Raw genomic sequence first — 12248 nt, 5'->3', positions numbered from 1 at the left:
TGTGCGGTAAAGCGTTGGAGCTAGTTTACAATAGAATATAATATTTGAGTAGAGAAGTACATTTCAATTTGTTAGATAAAACATTTCGTCGTTTGTATATTAACTTTTAATATAAAATGCAAAAGGCATAGATAATGCAAAGTCTAGGATTTTTAACTAGTAATTTTGCAACTACATATGTATCACTTATTAAAATACAACATGAACTTAACCTAACAGTTCATCTATCAGTTTGGCTATACTGAAAATTCCATTTCAATCTCATAAGCATTCAGTTCTCGATGAAACACAATCCATTTACAGTAAACAGTTTTTTAATTTCTCCACGTAATTCAAAAATGCATATTTTTTTCTTGTTTCTATTATCTAATAGTATTTTGTTCCTCAGGCCACCCCATATGGATCGCGAAAATTTCACCCACCACGCGGCAGTGAACGCGACTGTCAACGTGACCACCAACGGCACAGTCGCGGAGACAGACGACGATGACTTGACGCAGAGCATATTCTTCAAGCTGAGGATCACGGTGTTGCTGCTCATCGTCATCATGGCGGTGCTGGGCAATATGCTGGTCATAGTCAGTGTTATGAGGCACAGGTAAGACTGTTGTATATTTTAAATAGAGAGCGCACCTGTGTCCGCGCAAATGCTTGTGAACTGTAATATATCATGCGCAGATGGCTGATCTTCGTGGCCTAAATTGGCCTTAGACTCCATTATTTCCCCAAAAATCATCTCGTCAGCCCCTTTTGTAATGACTAGACAAAAATATATGGGTAGATACATACTCACTTCTCACTAAGTACCACATTTTAGTCCATTTACTACATATGAAACAATATCTGTAAGGCGGTTCTTTTTTCACCCCAAAATAAATATTTTTGACATTGTTCCAGAAAAATTAAGAAATTCCACGCTGTTTTAAAGATACTCGGTCAAACCCAGTGAAGCTTAGCCTAAAATTATATTACAGATATTTGAAACGCCATTAATATTCAGTAAAAATACAGATACGTATCCAAACACGTATAAAATAAAGGATATTAAAATTTCATAAGCTTTAACTTTAATATCGAAGAGACTTAAAATTCACTTAACGATTGATGAAAGTAAATATTTATAAGCTATCAATACCTTCGTAAAATATATCTTTTATGATGAACGTAAAACACTGCTTACGTCGAAAATACAGTCAAGGTACATATTTTGTTTGTGAAAAGATCAAATATTATTTTTCTCTATTTTTATATTTATTTGCTTACATAACTTACATAATGCTTTAAATGTTATGTAAGCAGTTTCACCTTTATACCAATTTTTTTTTTATTATTTATAAGAGAAAATGGAGTATTATTGCTACAAAAGTAATATTTAGAAACGGACGATGAAAAAATCTTACTTAGGGAATTTAGAGATTCTTGCTAGCAATTGCCTTGAAAAATGAAGTCAGTCCAAGTCATTAATTCAAAGAATCTTTTAGCGTTCCTTAATTAACGAAAGTTTTACAGATTAACTTAACAAGTCTAATTTAACGATAACTGTCTTAAGCATAATAATTATATCATCAAAGTTGAATTAAGTCAAAAGTCTTTAACAAAGTAGGGGTCATCGTATTCTGGTTATACGACTTGAATTTTGAAACAATGATGAAGTTTTTGAACTTAATTTTGTAAGTTTTGATAGATTTGTTGTTGTTGTTGTATGTACCTAGTCATTGTAGCACTTACGTATACTAATATTGTAAATATAAAAAGGAGAATTAAATTATTCGTTTAGTTGTTTGTTTGCAATGAATAGGATGACTAAATGCATTCTCTGTACTTTTATGAAATTTTGCTGTTCATAAAATAAGAAAGACGTAAATTCTGTCACAAAACACATAAGTAGAGAAAATTGATAACAAGTTTTCAAATGTTTAAAAGTCATCAAAAAAGAAACTACAGTATGAACTTTAACATACACTAAAATATACTATACACACATACACACACATACAAACAAAATAACATAACCCTTAAAATGCCTCCCACGTTTGCTAGCGACCGGGTCCATCGTTAGAACTTCAGCCAAGCAATCAAAAGTTCTCCTAACTTTTTCTCCCAACACAGTATATTTTGCGAAACTAGTCAACGGATTGGTCGGACAAATGACTTTATTATTCTTGGACATTAGACCCGAGGCCGTCGAGATAAGACGGCTAAGTTTTTTGTATCAGATCTAAAATGGAACGTTTTGCTAAACGACTGTATTAGTCTCGTGAGAAATCAATTTTGGTAGTCTGAAAAAAGGGCGATCTATATAAATTACGAATCATGTTTTTGATTTGTATTTCTTTTTTAAAAGCAGAGCATTTTCACAGTAGTTGTCTGTACTTACAGTTGTTTTTTTTATTACTGTGACTGTCATAATTCTAGTGATATAGAAATCCTGGGGGATTTAAAACTATAACCAGTAAATTCAACTGTTTCTGTCTGTCACCAAGATTTGTCTTTCTTCATGTATCGTCCCATGGGTCAAATCAAAAGTACTTATTTGTTATGGATAGACAGAAAGTAGTTGCATTCTGAATCTTCCTTCATTTCTATCTTATGACCCTCTTGGGGCTAAACGGTTCGGTGATTTGAGACCCGAGAGAGTAATAAAGAGGAAGCACAGTCTCTATATCAATTTTTTCAACTTTCCACACATTTCGCATTTAGAACCTTATTATCTTTGTACATTTGATAGATGGATTCAAATTTGTATCTTCTTTTCATTCATTCGCGTGTCATATGGTTTTACCCCATTTTAAATGATCCCTAACGACGATTCATAGATATGTCGAGGAAGCCATTTCATACATGTGTATAAAACCAGGCCTAAGCCTACCTTCATATAACGTTCACAAGGTTTAACTACGTTACCATTATAAGCATATAACACAATAAATTCGATTCCTGACCTATGTATATACATACAATGATAGAAACGCAATGGGTTGCCACGGGGACATCTTTCAGTATTCAAAGATCGAATCAAAATCCTATATTTCCAAGCCGCATTGGCCCTTAGATTATACCTATTAGACCTTAAAGACTAACATACTATCTAAATATATAAAACTCAAAGGTGACTGACTGACTGACTGACATAGTGATCTATCAACGCACAGCTGAAACCACTGGACGGATCGGGCTGAAGTTTGGCATGCAGGTAGATGTTATGACGTAGGCATCCGCTAAGAAAGGATTTTGATCAATTCTACCCCCAAAGGGATAAAATAGGGGATGAAAGTTTGTATGAAACTTTGTCAATTTTAAACCGATCGGACTGAGACTTTGCATGCATAAAGCTACTATGGCGTAGGCAACCCTTAAGAAAGGATTTTGATAAATTCCATCCCTAAGGGGATAAAATAGGGGATGAAAGTTTGTATACATCTTCTTAGATTTGTACACGCTAATCTTCCGAACTACTGAACGGATTTCAATGATTTTTTCTTTGTCAACATATAGGCTATAATTTATCTTCGAAACTTGAAGACCTGATGCAGAACTCCAACAGATCAACAAAACTATAAGAGAAACAAAAATGGTGACATGGCAAAAATTGTTTCATGTGATGAGCATTTTCAGCTGAGATAATAAATTTTAAGATCTGGTACACCTGATGTGGAACCCCAAGAGCCCAGCTTCTCTATACCATATACAGGTATGACGTTTTAGCAAAAGTTGTTCAATTTGATAAGCACTTTCTATTAACTTACACAAATTGAAGATCTAAAACACCTGATGTGGAACTCCAGGGGCCCAGCTAGACTATAGCATATAGAGGTATGACGTTTTAGCAAAAGTTGTTCAATCTGATAAGCACTCTCTGTTGACTTATAAAAATTGAACCACACCTACACCTGATGTGGAACTCCAGGAGCCCAGCTAGACTATAGCATATGAAGATATGACGTTTTAGCAAAAGTGGTTCAATCTGATGCACTCTCTATTGACGTATAAACATCGAAAATCTGGAACACCTGATGTGGAACTTCAGAACAATACTACACTTGAAATGTATAGAAATGAATGTTATGAAATAGGTATGGTGAATCAAAAAAGTAATTAGTCCGTCTTTTAGACACGTATTTTTCTTTTCTCTCTCTCACAAACAAATAATAACGAAGATACAACAACGCTTGAATTCACTGCTTAGTACAAATTTTACGTACCTAGACGTGGCGTCACGAGCCCCCACTCTCCGACTTTGTTGCGTTATATCTCATTATTATATTGTATGTCTCTTCCAGACATCGGGACTATAGAGTTCCGAATTTTTGGAGGGCAAACGTGGGGCCGAAGCCAACTCGCTGAAGCCCTTTTGAGACAACTTTAATGAAATGGTGACACAAAACCGACGATTATTCCTTTATACACTATAGAAATGAACCCAAGGACAATCCCCGGTAGACGTCGTTAAAAAAAGACAATCCCCGGTTTTGTGCTAAAATATTGCTAACTATGGAGGAAAACTACTTGGGCTATTGTGATGGGATGTTAGTGGATGACAATGTACCTATTAGGTACATCTAAAAATGGCAGGTGGAGACTCGCCTCACTTACTGGGCCCCGGGAACCAGTCACTGAATAACAACAAAGAGGGCAACAGGGACATGAGCGGCTGAAGGGTGAGGATACCTCGGTGGACTTTAAACGCAGATTACGCGCTCCCTGTGCTTACCATGAGGCACCTACCCTCCAGTAGGGCTACTAATCCTGCTCTAGCGACTCCACTCTGGACGGCCAAGCCAAGCCAGAGGCGTGAGACCTACCCCGTCATGATTCACTCCGACCGGCCGGAGATGGGGACAGTATACTCTCCTGGAGAACTCAGTATATATAGCCCGTGGGGTTGCTACTCCCAGCCTCAGATGTCCTGCGGTACCTATATCTCATTATTATTGTCGTTATTATCTCAAGAGCCTTTGTCTCAATTATGTTAGGGTCGACTTCCAGTCACGATGCAACTGAGTACCAGTGTTTTACAAGGAGCGACTGCCTATCTGACCTCCACGACCCGGTTACCCGTTCAACCCAACACCTTGGTAAGACGTACTGGCTTCTGACTACCCATAACGACTGCCAAGAATGTTCAATGACAGCCGGAACCTACAGTTTAACATCCCTCAAATGACGGTCATTGGTATCCAAAATATACGTAGAAAGTACATATGAACTTAGAAAAGTTGCATTGGCAGGCACTTGCCAGACCTGGAATCAAAGACGCACGCTCATACTTGAGAGATTGGTTCTCTACCCACTAAACCACCACGACTTCCACTAAGTCACCACGACTTTGTCATCAATTTAATGTTTTTTTACGTAATAATACTTGTGTAATATTTTTGCCACACACAAATGCGGACTAATTAGAATCACTACTTTTATCCCTATGGTCACGTCTATTGCGGTTCAGATCTCAGCATTTTGTTTAGTCTGCTGTGCTTTTGCTGTTAAAGTACAAAAATTAAGTATATAGAACGTTTCTCTTCGGTCCCTTAAAATTCAATATCAGACTATTCAGATCTTTGATTTTGCTGACCTCGTAGTCGCTGGCATAAGGGACAGGATCCGCGTACGAAGTCGCGGGCAACAGCTAGTTACATATATTATTCATTGCCTGTTAATGTTTAATATTACAATATTTATTTCTCATCCCCAGGAAACTCCGCGTAATAACCAACTACTTCGTGGTCTCCCTCGCGTTCGCCGACATCCTAGTGGCCATGGTGGTGATGCCGTTCAACTTCAGCGTCCAATTCTACAACAGCTGGCTCTTCGGACCAACGATATGTGACCTCTGGAACTCCTCCGATGTGTACTTCACTTCCACGTCGATTCTACATCTGTGTTGCATATCGGTGGATAGGTACTACGCTATTGTGAAGCCCTTGAAGTATCCTATTAAGATGACGAAGAAGGTTGGTATCTTTGTGTCATTATTATAATTTAAGTAGCTATTTTCGTTCGACAGAAGACTGTGTGGCAATTTTAGCTGTTATATTGACAGCTTTGCTAATGTTCTAATTTATGATGCAGAAAATATTGTCTGCATGGTGAGACCAAAATAGGTAATATACGAGGAATATAAAATATTTAAACTGGGTCTAGCTCATGGGGTATTACAATAGTAGCCCTTATTCTCAAAGAATGTATTTTAAAAAGGGTAATAAAAAATCTTCTCATAAATCAACTTTATAAGGGGAATTTTCTCCCTCAAAAGTTAATTAATGGTTTAGAGTTAAGTAATGTTTATGAGCTATTAAGCTAAATCCATTAGCGATCTACTAATACAATGCATGAATAATGCAGATGAATAATAAACATCTACCAGGTATTAATGAATTGGCAAATATTAATTTATTGCCTCCCATTTGCCGACTCATTAATGCTTATTTCACGGAACACCAATTTGCGCTAAATATAATTATTGGTTTGGGGAACTATGCAAAAATCTGTTATAACCCGGTGATTAAAATTTATTATTGCAGTATTTATGTACATCAAAATTCTTTGAAATTTTCCAACACTTTTATTAAAGTCAAATAAAAATATTTTTATTTCTCCTCCTACCCATAGGATAAAATAAAAATATTTCTTAAAGTAAGTAATTCATATTTATCTACTGTTTTGTTTCAGATGGCATTCATCATGTTAGCAGCAACATGGTTAAGTCCAATTACGATATCCTACGTCCCAATATTCATGGGCTGGTACACAACCAGCGACCATCTAAAAGTCCAAAAAGCCGACGAGTGCGAATTCATAGTCAACAAGCCATACGCAGTCATATCCAGCTCAATATCTTTCTGGATTCCTTGTACCATAATGCTGTTCACATACTACGCTATATTCCGAGAAGCGAATCGACAGGAGAAAAATCTTCACGCCAGAGCTGGCAATGCTATGCTCATGCATAGACATTCTCGAGAAGTGGGCGACAAAAATGGCGCCTTACACATAAACGCCACCACTCCTACGAAGGATAGGAATATCCTCAAAATGAAGAGAGAACATAAGGCAGCCAGGACTTTAGGCATTATCATGGGAGCCTTCATCCTCTGCTGGTTGCCTTTCTTCCTATTCTACGTGTCAACGTCATTGTGTGACTCGTGCCGGTGTCCCGAAGTCGTCACAGTGATCATGTTCTGGACTGGTTACTTCAACTCAGCGTTGAACCCAATCATTTACGCGTATTTCAATAGAGACTTCCGTAATGCGTTCAAGAACACTTTAGCTTGTGCGTTCTGCAGTTTTTGTAGGAGAAGTGCTTCGGACCTTGATGCTCTAGAGCGGTTAGATAGGAGAGGTTCAGCGAACTTGAGGGTGCCAGTACCTTCTAGGAGAACATCAGACCTAGCATCGCTTTGAATATCGCCAAAGTGTGAGGTGACCACGGTTTGAGAGGCCTAGTGTAGTCTCAACGAAATATTTAAGGACATACGTGTACTTATTCCCAAAGTTGATGTGATTTATTTAGAATCGTCGATGTATAAATAATTTTGTATAGAAAAATATACGTACGTGTCGTGTTAGGTATGAATTTGTATATCCTGTGAAAATTAATACAGAAACTGTAATGTAACATAAGTATAACACACAAGAAACACAGTTTTTTGTATTCTTTTTTGCAAATGAAGGAGTAGATAATTAAATTGTATTAAATCTGATAGTATTGAATAACTATCAATTCTAAACCAAAGATTTTATTTTTTCTACTTCTGAAAATATTTTTGGTTTAGGATCAGAATTTCAGCACAAACGGACATGTTTCCTTTATCATTTTTACGAAATGAATGTTTAACATAATGTTTTTATTCTAAACTCACTCTATGTTTTAAACATTGAACCTATACATTTTATTTTACCTGACCCATTTAAGCAAAATATGTAGATAAGTAATTAAAACTTATAGAAAAAATATTAAATGAGGCTAAAACGAACGAAGTCTACTTCATCGAACTTTTTCGTGAAACGAAAAAAATATAAACAAAACTCTGTAAGTAATTATAGAGCAAAAAGGATCAAATTGTAAATATGTAGTTATTAATTAAAATTAACTCATTAACGCGTATATATTTTTTTTACTTTATCTCACGTAGTAATTTTTTATATTTGTCTGTTATTAATTTTATTTTTCTACTTTATATACCATTTTTTTTACTTTTTCTCATCTGAATTTTCTTGAACAACATAGTATAAAAAAACATTATTGTATGATAGAATCATTCCATAATAGAACATTTTAAAGTCATTTTCTGATAAAGTACATAATGTAGGCTGTTTTATATTTACGGGCCTAAATATAAGATATAACTAATTTTAAAAGAGGCCAAAGTGTTGTAAATATTTAATTATTAGATTTTAATGTAAAATTAAATAAAATAAATTATTGTTAGCTGTAAAAATATCTATATAGGCCGTAGTTAATTTAAGTAAAATAATTATAAAAATATGAATACATTTTCATTTTTCACCAGCAACTAAATATTGACTTTGGAAATAGTAATATAAATCGTACAGAATAAAATAATAATTTTAATTTTGTAAAATAATAATTCATTTTTAAAACAATGAATAGGTTATCTTGACTTAACGAAATATAGTCTAAAAGTGTTAGAAAAAGTCAATAATTAGGTGTTTTTATTTTTTCTTAATAACCATTTAGAATAAATAAGTTTCATTTAAAATATAAATTAATTTAACAACAAAACATGAATAAATCATACGTAATTAGACTTTTTTGTAAATAGTATTTATCGAATAGTCAGTCTTGTAGATAGAAAATAGTCTTAAAATAGTATAATATCAGTCATCTAGTATTAATAATAACGATTTTATTTAAATTAAAATAGGAAGATACTATAATGGGGACAAATAACGCTTCAATAGAGAAAAAAAGGATTTTTAATATAATTATTATTGATGTGCTACGGTAAATAACCAACCTATTAGATTTGATGTGTTAGTGTTGTGTCAAAACTCATCGATTAAATATTTATAGATAATTACTAACTTGAACTAATATTCAAGGCACTGTCCGCTTCCCAGTATTGTAGACATTTTCTCCAACGATTTTGATTATTTTGAAAGTATTTTTTATTGAAACTTAATTATAATTTTTGATTGGTGAAAAAAATCCTGTCTTATCCTAACGACACACATGTGTCTTGATGTCCCATTTCTACTAAAACAATAACTGTTCAAGGCATTACACTTTTCACAAGTTAAATACAAGTCGTGAAAGAAATCATGTACTATATGAAAAAAGGTTTTAATCTGTCCTTTTTTCGGATTCAATAGGATTTTTACCACTATAATATTTATTACGTACACGGTAAAATATACCTACCTGATATTTTTTTGATTTTGTCTGTAGATAAAAAAATCTGTATTATAGTCCACAGTGGCTACTTTTTGTTACCTCTTGCGTCCAAAGATATTACTATTATAATATTCATTTCTGTCGTGTCAATGTCCATGTTAATCACATTAGCTTGTATTTTCGCGTTCTCATAAACTGTTGGGATATTGTTGTTTGAAAAGGAAAACGTAATGTTTTGTTTCCTAATAAAAGCCAAAAATTGCTATTGTTTTAAATGGATTTTGAGTTTATCGTAATATGTCGTTAGTATACCTATAATAAAATAGAAATTAGAATTTAATTTCAAAATGTGTGTGACACAATGGTCATTCTAATAATTTAGGCAGAAAAAATTATGGTCAAAATAAATGAAACTGTTTTTTTTTATTTCAAACAACAATTTCTATATTCGCTATTGTAAATTCAATGTGTCTTCCTTTTGAATAAGTAACATAGGCTCAAAGTATATGTAAAAAAATAGAAAAAGAAAATTTTAGCATGTAAAATTTTTAGTAATCCATATACTATAATATAGCCAATTTTTAGTGTTTATATGTAGTATGTGCAAAATTGTAAAATAGCACGTACGGGCTGTAAATGTAAAAAAAGTAATAATAAATGGTTGTGACTCCTAATAGATATTACAACTAACTTTCTAACAATATTAATCATATCTGAAAACTTAATTTCTTCAATTTAACCTTTTTTTTTTAATTCTACTGTACATAGTTTGGTATATAAAGTACAATACCTACCAAAAATACATAAATTCGTGTTGATAAGTTAAAATTGTTCTTCTCCTATTTTTCTTTTCAAATCCGTCCATTATTTTTTGTTTTGTTTTAATCTGTTTTCCACTAGTTCGAAACCTATTAGCTTGTTGTGATTTCAGAAAATAAATGTGTTAGAAAGGAGATTGGGCAAGAATGTATCAAGTTTGGTCCAAATGTCCACCACGAACGAGACCTATATAATCAAAATAGTCCACTTAATTTAGAGTAACTTTTACTAAGAAAGTAAAAAAAAACAATGCCAAAAAAAAGTTATAGCCAAAAATGTATTCTTCATTTTCGGTAGTTTTTGTATGTTATCATTATTATTTTTTATTTTATTCCACTTCTATTTCCGCACTTTATCTAAAACTAAGATGAGTAAGACACATTTGCATATAAACAGCCCATATTTTTTTGCCCGATGGATGAACGAATCACTAACCAATTGAGGCGCCAAAAGTGCTTGAATATACTCAGCGGTGCCTGGATCTAAGAAAGTTCGATGTAACTAGCGGTGTCTTCTCTCTAATAATGAACAATTCTATTTTGTCAGAAAGTACGAAAATCGAACATCACGAAGAGTAATTTAAAAACTGAAATTGATAAAATCTATGCAATGAGTTTTTTGATTTTGCTATAACTTTTTTCTGGCATTATATTTTTTTTTACTTTCATAACAAAAAATGTTCTATATTTAACGGGCTATCTAGCCATATAGGTCTCGTTCGTGGTGGACATTTGGACCGGAATCGCCCATTGTCCTTTGTAGACGAATATCAATGTGGAATTTCAAAGAATAATGTACATAAAATCAATGTTTGTCAGTTTTTAAAGTGTAGATATATTAAAAAGTATATTAGTATTTATTTTACAAAATAGTTGAATCCACTAGAATTTACAGTAAAATAGATAAAAAACAGCAATATTATGTAATTTAAAGAAACCATTATGTGTAATAATAAGTAGATCTGTGTATAGAATAGATTTCTTCAACGTGAAATCTTTGCATCTCATATATTTAATTTATTACATTTTCTATGCAAATGGTTGTTAGCAAAATGTTTTAATAGTTTTTTTTTAGAAATTAATTGATGTTTTAAACTCGTTTTAATGATTTGTCTGTTGTATCCTACGATACTGTGATAGTATATCATTGTTAGTGAATTTAAAATAAACGTCATCACAAATCCTATTATTTTGATATTCATTAAATCTAGTTTTATCGAGATTTTACTAAAAAACTATATTTTTAATTTATTTTATTATGTAAAATTGTAAATATTCTGTTTATTGCCATACGTGATAATATATAGAAAAAATAATATTTAAATTAATTAATGTATTATTATTGCTATTATAAAATTGTTTAAATTATTTAAAAAATAATGATGCGTGGTGCGACTTTAACCTTTAGGTATTTACCTAATATGTGCGTGTAATCAAATGCTTTTTGCAAAAATAAACGAAAATTGTTTCGTATATAATATTTTATCGTTTTTCTTTTACCTGGTCCTATAAGAACGTGCCAAAATCATGTTAATAACATTAGTACAATAGTAGGCTTAGTACAAAAGTAGGTATTAGTACATAAGTCTGATATACTTCCGTAGGTATTTCATGTTGCATATAAAATCACAGAAAACTTTAAGAAAACTGTAATAGATTCAATAAATAGACCATTTGTAGTGACTCCGATATCCGATCGCAAAGTCATTACTGCGGATAAGTCCTTTGAAGTGGTCAACCCATTTCTTGGAGACATGATAGGTATTTTGTTAACAACGGACAGTTACAAATGAATTACATGAAGTTAGACCAGCACTTTAGTTGTTAACTCTTCGACAGATGAGGTTGTAAATTGATTAACTTGTTTCTTTCAATCAATTATTTTAAAGAAGAAAGATGATCGATAATATATTAATATTGAAAAAATGAAAAAGTGAGAGACAAATACCAGTAAATCAAGAATGTTTAGAGAATCTTTTCAAGAGATAGTACAGTGTTTCTTAGTTGAGAGTAAAAAAAAGAACGGATAAGTAAAAAAGATACGTAGGTGCACCAATTTTTAAAAACAGTATTAA

At 32.9% G+C, this 12248-nt stretch overlaps 1 protein-coding gene across 2 annotated transcripts in view; it reads left to right on the top strand.

The window, feature by feature from the left end:
• The window catches only part of LOC110374293 (octopamine receptor beta-2R), a 151935-nt gene extending 140282 nt beyond the window's left edge, over positions 1 to 11653 (top strand). For both annotated transcript variants that reach the window (XM_064040164.1, XM_064040163.1), the window contains 3 exons: positions 389 to 598; positions 5693 to 5951; positions 6670 to 11653. In XM_064040164.1, coding sequence (XP_063896234.1) covers positions 399 to 598; positions 5693 to 5951; positions 6670 to 7401 — 1191 coding nt within the window. In that variant the 5' untranslated portion in view covers positions 389 to 398 and the 3' untranslated portion in view covers positions 7402 to 11653. The remainder of the gene's footprint in view (positions 1 to 388; positions 599 to 5692; positions 5952 to 6669) is intronic.
• Positions 11654 to 12248: the final 595 nt, after the last annotated feature.

This window comes from Helicoverpa armigera, chromosome 21 (assembly GCF_030705265.1).
Source record: "Helicoverpa armigera isolate CAAS_96S chromosome 21, ASM3070526v1, whole genome shotgun sequence".
NCBI classification, from domain to species: Eukaryota; Metazoa; Arthropoda; class Insecta; order Lepidoptera; family Noctuidae; genus Helicoverpa; species Helicoverpa armigera.
The sequence above is the reverse complement of the archived record's forward strand: the minus strand, read 5'-3'. Positions and strand labels throughout refer to the sequence as shown.